The sequence below is a fragment of the Athene noctua genome, chromosome 10, assembly GCF_965140245.1.
Source record: "Athene noctua chromosome 10, bAthNoc1.hap1.1, whole genome shotgun sequence".
In the NCBI taxonomy this organism is placed as follows: domain Eukaryota; kingdom Metazoa; phylum Chordata; class Aves; order Strigiformes; family Strigidae; genus Athene; species Athene noctua.
The window spans coordinates 19,702,584-19,718,506 of record NC_134046.1 but is presented as its reverse complement, the minus strand read 5'-3'; the positions used below and the strand labels follow the sequence as shown (position 1 = coordinate 19,718,506).

Sequence of the window (15,923 nt, the reverse complement as noted above, 5' to 3'; positions counted from 1 at the left end):
GGACTAAGAGGCTGGGTGCAAAATGGGGATTCAGAATTGAGGACTAGCAGGGATTTGTTTGTCAGGCCATAATCCTACAGCTGCTTGGGATGGGGGGAATCTCAGCATTTGGAAAATCACCTCTTCTCCAGGGACCATTATTTAATCTATTTAAAAGCACGATTTTTAGTTACTCCTGTGCTGTGAGTGGGGAGTAGCCCAGCACCAGCCTGTGCCCTCATGTCAGCATAGTACTCTTCACTCAGACCAAACCATGAGTAACTGCTCAGCCTATTTGGTACGCTGCAACACAGTTCCATGAAGTACAGTCTGAGCAGCCATCATGCCAGCAGCCTGGGAGGTTGTGCACGTAGCCCTGCAGCGCAGTGGTTCTAAAAAAAAAATCTCATACAGGCCATGGCTTAGAGAGCAGGGTAGAATCCTCAGGGCTGGTCAGGAGTGTAACGTGTGTTAGCTAAGGGTAATAATCAAGGTATGATGGGCTCATCAGCACTTGCTGAGCACCTGGGGCTGACCATGTTTCTGTTGTAGCAAAGACAGCCAGAAAATGATGTTAAAAAGAGACTTTGTAAGACAGATCATTTACTGAATGGGTATTAAAAAAAAAAAAAAGGAGCAACTCAAGCTAAACACTAATGCTCTCAAGACCACCCAATCCACCATCTCACCTGGTCCCACTTTGAGTTTCAGATCACTCTCCAAGAGACAGAAACCATTACCCCGTTGCAATTACCTTACTGCCATTGCAGTACTGGGCTGAAAGTCCCCACTCACACCCCCCACCCGTTATACCCACCGTCATCCAACATCATCATGTGTCTGAGGCCTCCCAACTCCCAGGGCTGTGGTGTTCCATCGCCACGTCTACTGTCTCCCCAGAACTGCATCCCATCCCCGTTTAAGGGCCAAGTCTTGCAAGCTGTAAGTTACAGCTGTAGTGTTATTTTGCTGTAACTCTACCCTTTTTCAGGCCTGTTTTGGAACCAGCCTGTGTGAGGGGAGGGGATGGGATGGTGGGCAGGACCACAGGACAGGAGCCTTTGGCCTCAGCAGGGTCTGTTCAAGCGATGGCTGTAGCTCACTTGTGTGCTGGGGAGCTGGTCAGGTCATCAGGTCAGGGAGCTGCTGCTGCTTCTCTCCCAGGTGCTTTTTTCTTAAACTCGCTGACTTCTTCATTATTCTTATTAATTTGTTCATAGGAGGGAGATTTGTTGGTCCATTCATGCACACATGGTCCCAACCATCAGCCACTTCACTGGGAACAGAAATCTCATCATTAAAAACCTTATTCAACCCAAAGCCAGACAAAGCTTGTTTTGCCGCCTTAAAAAAAAAAAACAAAACCCACCCTGCATTATTTACTTGTCTCAAATGGAAAGTGGGAGATGGGGGCTTTCTGGTGGTTCCCTAGCTTTGCCATCAAGCAGTGGCAGCTTTTATTATGTATTGATTTTTTTTCCCCTTCCACTTCCTCGCATACACACACCATAACACACACACACACACACATGCAGAAACACACACACAGACAAGGCCACTCCACCACAGCACCAGCTACAGCTCCCTGCCAGCGAGAAGCCAGCCAGGCATTTGTTACTGCACCACCACGCGCTCTGCCTCAGACTGAACGGACATCTCCAACACGTAGATACTCTGACAAAAAGCTCTAATCACTCTATGACTCTGGCCATAAGGGGTATTTAATAGCACTTGGTTTCAGATAACACTTAACGGTTACAATTGTTGACATTTGGCACTGTCTACATCACAACAGCATTGGGGACTTGGTCACAAGAAGTCAGCGTCCCTGTAACCGTGTAAAACCAGGGGCAGCCCAGCTACCCTAGGCCATGGTTGCGTACCCAGTGCAGGGAGCCCGGAGACACAGCTTGGCTGCTGGGAGCTGCAGTTGCTCCTCTGCTCCCACAGCCTAAATCGGCTTTCCTGGAGCCCCCCCGCTCCTGCAGACGAGCCAGCTCACCTCTCACTGAACCATGCCCGCACATCATGGACAAAACCCTCTTGTGGCCTTATAGATGTACTTGGGCCCTTACGGACAGAATTAAGTTTTCTGGGGTACAGAAGATGCATCATCAAGTGAAATACTAACCCCCTCATGATCACACTAACTCATTAAATTTACTTTTAATATAATCACAGTATTAAATGTTAAAAAAAACCCCCAACAAACAAAACCAACAAACCAACCCATACTTGTTGATATCAATACATTATTAAATTAAGCAACCGCTCATACATCATCAGCTGATGATGTCCCTACTGTGAAACTGCAGGGTCAAAAAATAGAAAAGAATAAAAGCATCATTAGACTGAGTTATGCTCCCTGCTGTATAGGTTTTAATACCGATCATACCTGAGAGCACAGTTTTAAAAGGGCCTTTGGCAGCTGCCAGCAAGTGAGCCTGTTCGGTCAGAAAGACTGGTGCAAGAAAGACTCTGGTTCTCCCAGGATTTTGTTCACTTGCTTACCACCAAAACAACAACAAAAAAAAACCCACAACAAAAAACCCCATCTGCAAATTTAAAGAAACTTTAAAATTTAGTGTTTTTAATACCACACAATTTTCTGTAAGCCTCCTAAAATCTACAGGCATCATTTTAAAAAATAAAAATATCCCCAGACTGAGCAGTGTGGATTTTAACTTCAACTGGTTACCGCATCCTTATGTTACGGAGCCATCAGAGCTGCAGATGTCCTGGCTTCTCTTCTGAACAACTGTCTCATACAACAGATAGAAAAGGTGATGGAACCACCCCATCTTAAATTTCAAATTTTGATCTCTTAAGAGTTTCCTGCAGTCACAGACAGGTTACTTGCGGTAACAAAACACGCTTTCAGTCAGCCAGACGTGTTTCTTTTTTTTTTTTTTTTTTTTGTAAGCCTGCAAACAAGTTTCAACTTTAGCGAAAAAATTTTGCCGTTTCTCTTTCAGTGAAGGATTTCAGATAGTGCAACATGATCGACTACACAAATGGGCACCTACAGCTTGTCAAACCCCTTTGTGCCCTTCATTTGCTTCTCTACATCTAATACAGGCCCAAGAGGGTTCCCCCTTAAATGATTTTTTTTTTTTTTTTCTCCTGCTTGTTTTCATTTTTCCTATTCTAAAAACCAGGAATCTCAGGCCTCATTTTTGTTTTACCCAAGAACTTCTATCTGACCGAGACATGTATTGGGTGATCTCAGAACTCACAGAGCTGAATACAGAGTTGACCCCTTAGTAGCAAACTTTTTGCCAGGTATAAACTGAAATTATTTTCTTGTGTATAAAACCCACTTCTATTCTTGATCAGGATTTGCTTCCTTGGTAGCTGGCTTCCTGGCAAGCTTCTACCCTCAAACAGAGAACCAAAAGGAATGCATCCAGACTCCAATTTATGAAATAAAAAGCAAACAGGACAAAAAAAAAAAAAAAAAGATACAGAACCAACCTTTCAGTCTCTCATACAGCACAAGGAAGACCCTCCCTTTCCCCCTCCCACCTTGCAGGGCACATATAAAGAGACAGAGGAGGTGCAGGAGGCTGGGGTCTGAGAAACTGAAATGGGTTGGGACCATCACCTTCCGGCTCCTGACAGCACAGGGAACCAGCCCTTCCTGGGCCATAAAAACTAGGATACTGCACAAGTTTAGAAATCCATCAGTGAACAAGGCTTTACTGACAACTTTTCATACAGTTAAAAAATAAAAATACAGAACAACAGCGGACAGTGTCACATATTAAAAACGAATAAAATGGGCTCTATTTAAATGGTATTAAAATTAATTAGAACTAAAAATCTTACCACTTTGGTCAAGGTGTTTTGAGCCTCCACCAAAATGATCGGCCTTAAAAACAACTGGGTTGTGTGACACACAAAGAAAACATGGAATTTGAAAAGACAGTGTGGGCTAGGCAGTGTCTTTGACTATAACTATCACCATATGTTCTTCTTCTAACTTTCCCAATGTCCTTAGTGCTGACTGGAGGTACTGCTGAGAGAATTCACAAGGAGGGAACGCGTAAAGCATGCCTGTGCTGTCTCTGCCCTTCGCCCCTCCCACGGGCAGGCTGATAACCCCAGCAGCCTGCTTCTGTTTCAAGTAGGAGACCAGATTCCTGAGAAGCCGTCGCTGCAAGCCAGGCTCTACAACAGGGAAGGTCCCCTCAGCCCCTGCCCCTGCCGGGGCGGATTGGGTCGCCAGGAGCACAGCGTAGCCGTTGGGGCTGCCTTGTTTGATACGGCGAGTTACTTCATCCAGCTTGGGCTGGTCGAGCCGAAGTCTCTGAGCGATTTTGAGCTGCGTTAACTTCCCGCCAGATGAATGGTCTTTAAGGAGTCCGTTGATGACACCGAGGTCTCCCTCCAGGATGTGCATAGAGGTGGGGAAGCAGCTGTTTTTTAGCACAAGAAGCCCATTCCAAGCAAGTTGCAGCGTCTGAGCATATTCTGATAAATTCTTTAGCTTTTTGGTCTCAGATTTTGGCTCCTCGTGAGTTTTTGATTCTGATTCACCAGTTCGATGATTGCGTTCGCTGTCCCTTTTTTTAGGCTGGGGAGCATCGGATGCCTCACGATGGGGTTTCTCCTCAGTTGCATGACGATTGTTCTGCAGGGAGTTACTCGGCTCTTTCTCGGCTCCGGATTCTGTAGTGTGATTCTCTTTGCGAGCCCGGTCTGGGCTGCGGTCTAAAGCTGGCCCACTGGCCTTTGTCCTGCTTCTGTCCTCGTAAGGCGAGTGAGTAGTCCTCCCGCGGTCACTGGAAAGACTCCGGCGTTTCCGCCTCTCTTCCCACGGTTTGGGCACGCCGCGATCGCTGTCACTGGCCCAGCGCTCTCCGCTCCGGCTACGCACCGATCGGCTGTAGCTTTCCAAGTTGTTTCGGCGTTCAGCGTTTTTGGCAGGGCTGGCCCAGTCTGCCTCTGCAAAGCTCCTGTCTCTGTCCGAGTACAGGAGATGCGGAGGAGTCCTATCTCGCACCCTCAAGTCTTGCTCTAGGCTTCTGTGTCTGCTGTACCCATCAGCTAGCAGTTCATAGTGCATGGGGAGCGGTGCAGGCTGGTACTGCTGTGGGTATCTTGTTTCTTCTGCTTTGGCAAAATCCACTCGGAGTCTCCTCTCCGGCCCGCCCAAAGGAAAGCCCCTCATCTGGGCGCAGGCAGCCTGGGCAGCATCCAAGCTTTCATACTGGATATAAGCAAAGCTGTCTCCCTTCACGTAGTCAATAGTCCTGATGCTGCCGAAGCGGTCGAACTCTCTCGCCAGGGCAGCCAAGGAAGTACTTGGACCAAGACCACCCACCCAGAGCCTGGTAGTAGGGTTGGCTTTCCCGTAGCCAATTTTGATAGGGTTCCTGCCGACAACACGGCCCGACATGGCGACCTTGGCCCGATGTGCCATGTCCAAGTTTTGGAACTTGAGGAAAGCGTAAGCCCCGCCTTGGCCCCGGGCAGGGCGCTTGATCACCACTTCTTCAATGATGCCATACTTCTCAAAGGCACGTCTCAGCTCCACCTCTGAGACATTGTGGTCCAGGTTGCCAATGAAGAGATTGCGGGTCGCTCTCTGATCGTCCTCTGGCATCAGATCTTCCTCAGCCACAATAGGGTAACTGTAAGGGCGGCCGCGCTCGTCGTACAGCCCGTAGTAATCCAGGGCCCTCTCCCGCTCCCGGGAGAGCCCGATGGCAGCTGCTTCCAAAGCGAAGGCAGCGGCGGCAGCGTGAGCGTGCCTGGGCCGCGGCTCCCGCAGCAAGGGGCTGGTGACTGGAGAGAGCGATCTCTGCTTGTACTGGTAGGTGCTGTGGATGGGTGGCAGGTACCCCAGGGGCTCCGGAGAGGGCGCGGGGGGCGGCGTGCGGCTCCTCCGGCCCCCGCGCAGATATACCGGCTCCACCTTGAGGGGCCGATCGTAGAGAAGCAGCTGCCGAGCCCGGGCGTGCCGGCGGGCGTCGCGGGCATCCCCGGGGTGTCGGAAGTTGACGTAGGCAACGCGGCCGAGCTCGGGCGTGTGGGAGAGTTTGACACTGATGTCCCCGGCGCCCCCCCCCGCGAAGCGCTGGAAGAGGCGGAACAGGCCGTCCTCCAGCAGCTGGTCGGGCAGGGCCGCGCTCAGCCCGCTCACCAGCAGCGTCTTGTACTCACAGGAGCCGGGCGGCTCCCCGGCCAGGCCCGCCGAGCCCCCCAGCGGCGCCAGCAGCAGCGAGGGCGCGGCGCCCGGCGGCGGCCCGGCCAGCAGCAGCGAGGGGGCCACCACGGCACCCGGCAGGGCCTTGGCCTTGGGCACGCCGAGCGCCCGGGACGACGAAGAGGAGGAGGAGGAGGACGAGGGGGCGGCCTGGCTGCCGCCGCGAGCGCCCGAGGCCGAGCCGCTCCCCGCCGGGCGGTGGTTCGAGTCGCCGCCGCCGCCGCCGCCGGCGCGCTCATCGCCGCGGTGGCTGCGGGAGCTGGAGCCGCCTCCGCCGCTACCGCCGCTGGTGGTGCCGCCGCCTCCGCCGCTGCCGCCGCCGGGCGTGGACTTGTCCCGGCTGCTGCGGGAGGCGCCCGAGCTCCGGTGTGGGCCGCGCCGGCTGCTGCTCTCGCGTTCGCGTTCGCGGGGCCGCTTGGCGGCGGCGGCGCGGCCTCCCCCAGCCCCCGGCGGGCTGGAGTCCCGTTCGCTGCCCCGCTTCATGGCGCCGGGGCCCGCGGCTCAGGAGACGCCTCCGGCGGCCGCCGCCATCTTGGACAAAAGGGAACGAAGGCGGCTCCGGCCGCCGCGCCGCGCGGGCTCTACGTCATCGCCCCGCGTCCCGCCGCATGGCGGCGTCAGGGCCGCGATGGCACCGCACAGCGACGTGACGCGCAGAGCGCCGCCCGCCGCGCGTCACAGCCGGGCGGCCAATCGCAGAGGGCAGCGGCGCGCGCGCGCCCGGCAGGGCCCCGCCCCCCGCTGAGTTGGAGGGGCCGCGCGCCCGGCCGCTCCCGCCGGGGAGGGGGGGGGGGTGGGGTGTGCGCGGTACAAACGGGGGCAGTGGGGTGCGCCCTGCAATCACGTCACACAGCTCGTGTCCGCCGGTACAGACCGTCGTACTTTAATAAACGTCCCGTACAGCGCGCGCCGCCTCAGCTACCGCCGCCGGGGGCGCGCGCCTCGGCCCGCTCCGCGCCGGTGCCGGCCGCCGCCCCTCAGAGGTCCGCGCGGGCGCCGGCGGCCCGCGGCGCGTACTTGGGCATCAGTTCGTGGATCCTGCGGATGAAGTCGGACTTCTCGGCGCAGCCCTTGCACGCCTCGCCCCAGTCGTCCAGGATCCGCCGCAGCTCCTTGACGCGCAGCTTGCGCAGGTCGGCGGTGCTCAGGTCGATCTGCTTGTCTGCGGGGGGAGAGCAGAGCCGCGCTCAGCGGGGCGGGGGGAAGGCCCGGCCACCGCCCCCGGCGGGGGGGCGCCTCCCCCTCTCCCCCCCCCCCCCTCTCCGCCCCCGGGAGGGGCCGCTGCGGCCGGTGCGTTGGTGTGCAGAAACGGCGAGGAGGGGAGCCCGGCGGTGAGGGGTCCGGCGGCTGCGGTGGAGAGCGGTACGGGGCGAGGAAGCCAAAAGGCCGGAGGGAGAGAGGTGCCGGACTCCCGCGAGGCGGAAGGAAGGTCTAAGTTAACCTTATCTGCTGTCAAACGCTTTTTAACACTAAAAGCCATTTCTAGAAGCCAGAGAGTTTGTTTGCAGCTTAGATGTGGGACTTCCACAATAGCCCTAAAAGCCCCTTTATTATATGAGCAGCAGTACTTCCTCTCTTCTACTGGATAAATAAAAGGTAGCAGAGTGATTTCAGAGGAAAGATAAGCAAGTGACAACAACAAAAAGCTCTTTAGGAAGCAATGGGACATTAGTACAAGACAGGTATAAAGGCCCACAACCCCAGGGGTGTCTCCGGGGAATATAAGGGCAGAGATACAGGAAGGCAGGCAGGAGGAGGCATTTTCAAGGCTGTTCCTCAGATTAGCCTTTCCGGGAAGAGTACGGCATCTAGGAACGCCGGAGTTCAAGGAAGGTGGTAAGAAACAGAGTGCTGAATGCTCTGAGCAGACACCAGAGGTGAGAAAGAAGCATTTATCAACCCGCTACTGGCAAACGTGAGAGCAGCTAGGACAGACCCTGTGTACAGGAGACACCATCCCAGGCCGGAGTGACACGCCTGGCTGCTCCCCAGCATGAGCTTTACTCCACACTCACCTAAATATGATATTCCAAATGGTGATTTGAGCTCAGTAGTGCTGATATGCCTGGGAGTGACTTATTTCAAGGCAGATCAGTGGCTCTGCAGAAGCTAAATGATGTTAGCGGCCAACAACCTTACCTGACCATCTCCATGGAACTCTAGGGTGTTCATGAAGAGCAAGCCAGGTTCTGCAACCTAATCAGGCTAGGGACCTCGCTACAAGACTCAGGACTGAGTAGTTTTAGCATGCTGTTTTACCCCTAATGATCCATACCCCAGAAAAGCACAGGCATTTCCCCTTATGCTGGCAACTCACCGTATTTTAGTTCACAGATCTGACTGTCTTTCTTCTTTAGTTTCTCACAGATCTTTTCCACGGGGATGTGATGACTCATCGGCTTTGATACCTCGTTAATGATTTTGGTGGCTGCATCGCTTGTGGCCCCAATGTAATAGCACTAGAAGGAAGAAAAGAATGAGGTGGGGACACATGGAAAATACTCCTGAAAGTTTTCTATCCATCTTCTCTCCTCACTTGGTTCTGCAGCTAGACCATTTACTGTTACAGAACCTTTGCAGGTGACTGCTACAGATGGGCAAAAGGAAGCCCAACTCTGAGCCCAGGGTACTGAGCAAACATTTCCCATCACACTGCTTTTAAAGCTGTTGAGGCTCGTTGTCTTGCTTCTCAACTTATTTAAAAATTGAATTGGATTAAGAGTAAAGTCTTCTTCATTCAAGGAGAAAGACTTTTGGAAGAGTTTCCCCCCCCTGCATTTCTGATGGTGACCCCCTGCAGTTCTCTTCTTAGCAGAGTTCAGGGACTTTTCCTCAGGACTCTTCATTTGCAGATTGCCTTCTGTTTTTAGTTGGGGCAATCTGGGTTTTAGTTAGTTTTCAGCTAAACAGCCAAAGAGGATAAACATTTTAACAGCTTATATAGCACCCCAAATACAGTTTAAGGGACAAGAAGTCCTACAGCAAATAAAGGCTTTGTAACCCCATCACTTCACTAGCAGAGAGAAACAAGGTCAGACAGTAAGATGTCTGTTGACAGATTGTTGGGGACTTTTTTTTTTTTTTTTTTTTTTAAGGTGAAGAGGTCAAACGCCTCAAGTCCTCCCTTATAAAAATTACAGGACCAGTTGTGGCCACAGAGCCAGGAAGAACAGCCCCTGGGAAGCCATATCATACCAACTCAGAAGCACTAGTTTCCCCTCGTTTGCAAAGTATTCTACAGCTCTACTTGCTTCCAGAGGCAAGTATCATTGTCCACCGCTACTTACCAGGCGGTTCTCTTTGCCTTTTGCTTCTTTGCAGGATTTCAAGAGCTCTTTTTCAATACTGGCAGGTGTGAATTCAATGTCGTTGTCCTTTAGACTCTGGTAGAACCTTCCCAGGAACGTGACACACACTGGAAGGGAAGATGGACGGAGTTATCTGTAACTGCAGTAATCTTGTGGCAGCTCTTAGAGGGCACTTGTAGGGAAACTGAATAAGGGATCTGGAGAAAAGAACTTCTAGAAGCTGCATTAGCGGTCAGTAACTTCACACATTATTTCAGTAAGTCTTTCACAGCACATGTGAATCAACAATATGCTTTGGTATTTTTGGTGGGTTTTGATAATCTGAGAAACCAGATCCATGGAAGTGTCCAGTGGCTTCTGTACAGTGTCCTGAGAGTGAGCAGCAGGATTCAGCTGAAGGATGCAAGACAAAACAATGCCTGCACAAAAATGTAAATTTAATTTACTGTCTTATTCTTGCTGCTTTGGGAAGCAACTTGTCAAACCACAGGCTTCAAAACCAGTTCTGATTGAAAACCAACTCTCTCTATAGAATCCCATTACAGACTCCACGTGTGCTGTTTTTAGTAATACGGTATCACTGTATCAAGTTGGTTCAGTTTGTAGGTAAGTTATTTCCAAGAGAAAAAGAACTTATGTGATCACACACTATGTCCACTTGGCATGTCTCTCTTCATTCCCACAAGCTTCTGAATCGGTTTCAGACTGAAAGAGGGAAGAGTCTTAAAGAGAATGAAACTCCCACAAGCACACCAGCAGTTGAGAGGACAGATCCAAGCTCCTGCCCGTGGGAAGGGCACGTACAACTTGGTCAACTTAGCCCCTTTAGCAGCGTTCACTCTGCAGACACTCCAGACACCCGCGTGTCACTGGGAAGGGCGGACAGTTACGGTTACTGCAGCGTGCAGGGTCTGTGCGAGAGACACACTGGAGTTTGCCGAGTGTCAGGTTTCGCTCATTCTGCTGCTCACACAACTCGCCTGTGAATGTCAGCATTGCCTGGACCAAGAGCCCTGCAGCCTCACCAATTCCTGCAGCAGGACCTGTGGATTCTCAGGACTTCCAGGTGTGAGACATGTGCCAGGCACTGGCCTGCCTCTAGAGGAGGGGTATGAGCTATGTCTTTTGTGGGATTTGTTTACCCCAACAGTATGGGATTGGCAAAGATTATTGTCATTAGCCACTTGTGTTCTGAAATGGCACAGGAGACAGGCAAATATAGGAGAACAAGTATGACCATCACAAAACCAAACAAAAAACTTACTCTCATTATATTAAAACCACAATTATGAGCTGGGCCATTTAGGAAAATGTTTTTTGTACACATACACCACCATCATCTACCTCACATCAGTTTGTCCCCAGTCACAGACACACACTGATGTCCACTGTTTGGAAGTGAAAACCTTTGGAAAGAATAGAGATGCTGCAGGCAGTGGTACCGATGACTACAGTACAGTAGAAACCAGTTTCCAATCTAGTGCTGGGACAGCAGCTGAAAGTTTTGGTTTACTATATTCCCTCTCCCTCCTGTCTTACTGTTTCTCTCCCTACAAAAAGGGGTAAGGGGTGAGCATTAGTACCAGAAACTCCCAGCCAGTTACTACAGCCCCACCTCAAGTTTTTCTTGCTTCATCTGGGGAATCTGCTCTGTTCCCCCATGCAAGAGCAGTTTAATTCGCTGCTTCCACCCCAGAGGCTTTTGTATTTTGGTGATATGTAAAGCGCCCGGTTTGATTTAGATCACCGGCCAGAGCAGTGCTTCTGGCTTTACGTATTGAAGAGAGGACACCCAGTACTCCAGCAGTCGTTGGACAAAGCCGAAGTAAACGCAATACTGTGATGAGTAACGGGGGGGGTCCAGGTGAGTAACTGCACTCGCTTCCTCCGGCTTCGATGCTCCCAGTCGCCGTCAGCGGCTCGGCACGGGGACGGAGCAGAGCGCTTCCCCGCGCCCCGGCCCGCACAGGCTGAGCTGCGAGAGCCGAGAAGCGGATCCCCCGGCCGAAGAGGAGACGATCCAGCCTCCCGGGGCCGGCGCTTCCCTTTCCCGGGGCGCTAGCCCGGTTCAGAACTGACCGGCATCTTCTCGACACGGCTCCAGCACCTCCGGAAGGGAGGACCCGGCCCCTCCCGCGGGACAGACGGGCCCCGGCCCGGCGGAGGGTGCCCCGCCCCGCCCCTCCCCGGGGCGGCGTTGCTCCCCCGCCGGCTCCCCAAGCCGCTCAGCTGCCGTCGACGTACCGGCACCCGGCTACATCCGAGCAGCGGGCCTGACCCGACGGCACTTGGGTGGACTTCGGAGAGTTCTCCTGCCCCGGGGAGAACCGCTCCCGCCGGCTCGGCCCGGCCCCAGCCCCGGCGGCGCAGGGCTTACACTGCCCTCCGCCGGTGGAGCGGGGGCGAGACCCGGACCCAGCCCCGAGGCCCGCCACGGGGCTGCTCCGCTTCCCGGCCCCTCACACCAGCGGGCGGGCCGGGCTGCGGGAGAGCGGCGGCAGGGAGCAGCCTGACTTCGCCGGACCCGGGGGCCGCCAGCCGGGCCGGGCCCGCCCCCCCTCCGGCCCGGCCCCACTCACCCTCGCACTCCCCGTCGCGCAGGGCCCGGCTGCCGGCCGGCAGCAGGAGCAGGGCCAGCGCCGCCCAGAGCCCGTGGGCCGCCCGCATCCCGCCTCGCTCGGCAGCCCGCGCGCACTGCGCCCGCCGCACCGGCACCGGCACCGCCGCCCCCGCGCCAGCTCCCCCCGCCGCTGCCGCCCCATTGGCCCGCTCCCCGCCCGGCTTCCACGCTGCCTCCTCCTATTGGTCGCGCTGCGGCCTCCACGGGAGAGTTGGCGGCCGCTGATTCGGGGAGGCGGTGGAACGCCGGCGCGCGGCGCGTTGCCCCGCCTCCTTTGGCCGCCATTTTTGTTAAGGGAAAAACGTCCTCGTGCGCTTCCTAGGGTTGCCTGCGGGCGCCATCTTCTAAAGGGGCAGATTCTCACACCTGCGGCTGAGGCGCGTTGAGGCGCAGAGCGGGGACGGCTCTGCCTTTGTTCTCGGGCGATACCGGCTTCGAGGCCGGGCTGAGCGGTACCCGCGGGCTGTGACTGCCCAGGCTGGGCACCGGGAGCGGGTGGGCAGCGCAGGGTGTCCCTTCGTCCTATGGCAGTGGCAGGGTGGCCGTTTGAGGTGTGCTGAGGTGAGGCTGAGGAGATTGCCATGGAGCAGCCTGGGGTTTGGTGCCGGTGGGAGCTTCTGGTAGCCGGGGTTGTGGTTTTCTGGGTTCCTGTGGGCTGAGGGGGTGTGGTGTGGGGCGGGAGCTTGGCAGGAGAGAGGAGCAGCCGCTTGGGTGTGCAGCCATTGAGAGGGCACTGCCCGTGGCAGGGACGGGCTTCTCAGCCTTCGTGTCAGCATCGATCAAGCGCTTCTCGGGTGGCTTTTGTTTATGCTGTACACCCTGTGAGTTATAAGGCCTGAATTCTTTGAGGTGGGGCAGCTGAAAGCGGAGTACTTAAAATAACTCATGAACAGCTTGGTTCTGGCTATTGCCATTTGTTCCCAAAGCCCTCACAGGTTGTGCTGGGAACTACCTTGAACAATCCCTGCCCTGTGAGCTTATCATTTAAATCTCTTTGAAGTTGTAGGCCCGTTGTGGGAGGAGCACACACCTCCTTGGTTTGTGGAGCTATAAATTTAACTGTATGCGTTTTAGGATATCATTCTAGTAAAAGAAGGTCTTATAGCCCTGCACTACAGCAAGGGAGCGCACAGGTGAGCTTCTACAGGAAGACTAATGGGGCATCCTAGTTGTGCCTGTGCTAAGCAAAGCCATGGTAGGAGCTGTGGGGAATTTTTCTTAAATCTGAATTTTCTTGCAGGTCATCAACTGCAGATTATAAACCTGATGAGGTCAGACAGGCAGGATGGGGAGGAGGAGCAAACTGGTTCAGCACAGGTCATGTAGCAGGTGAGTAGTAATCAGGACACTGTATCTTGCCAGTGTGAATACATCACATGTGTTTATCAGATAGAAGAGGTGGTTTTTCACCTTTCCAGACCTTGTTATCTCTCAAAATGTGTTTATTATGATTGATAAAGATACTATTGGGGTTTTTTTTGTCCATAATAATTCCCAGAATTACTCAATATCCATGTACTTTAGGAAGATTATTGATTTTTCTAAATTTATGCTGATTGCTCACTAAAGTCAGTTGTGCAGAGAAGTGGTTACTTAAATTGCTCTTGTTTCTGTTCAGGATAGTGGCCAAAAGAGGTGTAAGATGAAGTGGCTTATAATTACTAAGTTGGTAGGGCTTAAATTCAGAATTAGGAAAATTTGGGAACTTCACAATGACAAAGTTTAACTATTAAAGAAGTGCATGTATGAAACATCTTCAAACAACGTCGGAATTTTATAAATTTTTATAGAACAGACTGTGTGACAGGACAGGAGTGGTTTTGTTTGGTTTGGAATTGGGAAATAAGCTTCTCTATATGTTTCAATAGGGGATCCTCAAATGGCTCCGAGAAAGAACAAAGATCTCCTTTTGATTTTTTTTCTTCTTTTAATTTATAGTTAATTTTCCAACATTTCAGCAGCTAGGAAGGATTGCTTTCATTTTACTTTCAACTTCTCTTTTGAACCATGGCAAGGTTTCTAGGGTTCTGTTCATTCCACTGCCCTCCAGCCACTGTCCCTCTGGAGCGTTGGGGATTTGTCACATCTGAAACCTGGGTGATAGACAGCTTGTGCTGATCCTCAGTGGTTCTGGGACATTCTGACTGTTACCAGTCTAAGCTGGATGAGTGTTAAAAAAGCAAAAAACTTTTTTTTTTTCCCTTTTTTTAAAGTGTAGTCCTTAATTTCCACATGTATAAGCAGTAAGTGGTAATATTCAGAAGACTGGCTGAGCCTCAGAGATCTTCCTGCAGTGTCATGTGCTCAGGATACTTTGAGTTGTATGAAGATTCATGGTTCCGAGCATCTTCTTTTAAAAGTGATTGGACTGAGGATTTAGTGTTTGGATGCAAAAGTTGGTAGTTTTTATTATTTAAAAGCCTCTCAGTTTTTATGGAGGCTTTAGCTCCTGTTTTACTGTCATATTTTAATGTTTGAGTTAAAACTATAGCTGCAGGAGGTTATTCATCAGTTAATTCCCACTTTGGAATAAAGAAGAACCTGTCAAGAACAAGTAGGGAGATGAGATTTCGGTATATGAGAATTTGAGATGGCCAAAATGTGGGTGGAGTTTTACATTGTTACTAGGAAGATGCAGAGGGTGTAGGAGCCAGTGATAAGGGTTTCTAGACCTGTCCTAAATTGTGCAGTTAGACTGTTCAACCAAAAAGTATTGGCTCTCTCATGGGGAGGTTGGTATTGCTATGTCCATTACAGCTGCTAGACCCTACAGGATGCTGTGAGGGGCAGAGGTGGCTGTATTTGTTCCCTATGGATGTGGGTTGGCCGTAATATTAGCTAAGCCAGTAATACTGGAGAAGTGAGGTGCTGGTGAATAGGAGGGTTCCTGTGCCAGTAAGTGGTCACAGATTTGAAGCTGGAGCATGCAACTGAGTGAGGAATAGACTTCTAGGAACTTCTGGTCAGTTTTTTGCAAATTTTCAGAATTAGTTATGATGATACTGCCGAGTGCCATGATTATGGATGGCTAGTCTGCTAAAAACCTAGTACTGCCTGTGACTGTATGGAATATAGAATGTGACTGTTCTCCAAGCCATGGGTGCTTTTACAGTGAAGGCTAGGGGTTATTCACAGAATCGTCTAGGTTGGAAAAGACCTTGAAGATCATCCAGTCCAACCTTAACCCAACATTGACAGTTCCCAACTCCACCAGATCTCTCAAGCGCTGGGTCAACCCAACTCTTAAACCCCTCCAGGGATGGGGACTCCACCACCTCCCTGGGCAGCCCATTCCAACACCCAACAACCCCTTCTGTAAAGAAATGCTTCCTAATATCTAGTCTAAACCTTTCCTGGTGCAACTTGAGGCCCTTACCTCTTGTCCTATTGCTTGTTACTTGGTTAAAGAGGCTCATCCCCAGCTCTCTGCACCCTCCTCTCAGGTAGCTGTAGAGGGCCATGAGGTCTCCCCTCAGCCTCCGCTTCTCCAGACTAAACAATCCCAGTTCCCTCAAGCCGCTCCTTGTACAACCTGTGCTCCAGACCCTGCACTGTCTTCGTTGACCTTCTCTGGACACACTCAAGTCATTCAATGTCCTTTTTGGGGTGAGGGGCCCAAAACTGAACCCAGTAATTGAGGTGCAGCCTCACCAGTGCTGGGCACAGGGGTCAGATCCCTTCCCTGTCCCTGCTGGCCACGCTAGTGCTGACACAAGCCAGGATGCCATTGGCCTTCTTGGCCACCTGGGCACACTGCTGGCTCCTGTTCAGCCAGCTGTCACTCACCTCCCCAGGTCCCTCTCTG

General features: G+C 52.4%; 2 protein-coding genes across 2 annotated transcripts; both read right to left on the bottom strand.

The window, feature by feature from the left end:
• Positions 1-3,650: 3,650 nt before the first annotated feature.
• RBM15B (RNA binding motif protein 15B) lies at positions 3,651-6,772 on the bottom strand. The gene has a single exon (XM_074914403.1). It carries the CDS (start codon positions 6,671-6,673, stop codon positions 3,914-3,916), a length of 2,760 nt encoding a protein of 919 aa, XP_074770504.1. The 5' UTR covers positions 6,674-6,772; the 3' UTR covers positions 3,651-3,913.
• A 303-nt stretch (positions 6,773-7,075) lies between these two features.
• Positions 7,076-12,241, bottom strand: MANF (mesencephalic astrocyte derived neurotrophic factor). Its single transcript, XM_074914027.1, has 4 exons — positions 12,078-12,241; positions 9,478-9,605; positions 8,508-8,649; positions 7,076-7,352 (listed from the first exon to the last, which is right to left on the bottom strand). Exons 1-4 carry the CDS (start codon positions 12,163-12,165, stop codon positions 7,168-7,170), a joined length of 543 nt encoding a protein of 180 aa, XP_074770128.1. The 5' UTR covers positions 12,166-12,241; the 3' UTR covers positions 7,076-7,167.
• Positions 12,242-15,923: the final 3,682 nt, after the last annotated feature.

Coding starts and splice junctions, on each gene's coding strand:
- RBM15B (XM_074914403.1), bottom strand. CDS start 6,673: ATGAAGCGGGGCAGCGAACGGGACTCCAGCCCGCCGGGGGCTGGGGGA.
- MANF (XM_074914027.1), bottom strand. CDS start 12,165: ATGCGGGCGGCCCACGGGCTCTGGGCGGCGCTGGCCCTGCTCCTGCTG. Junction 8,650..9,477: donor AAGGCAAAGAGAACCGCCTG/GTAAGTAGCGGT, acceptor TCTTCCTTCTAG/TGCTATTACATTGGGGCCAC. Junction 7,353..8,507: donor GATCTGTGAACTAAAATACG/GTGAGTTGCCAG, acceptor CTCCCCCCGCAG/ACAAGCAGATCGACCTGAGC.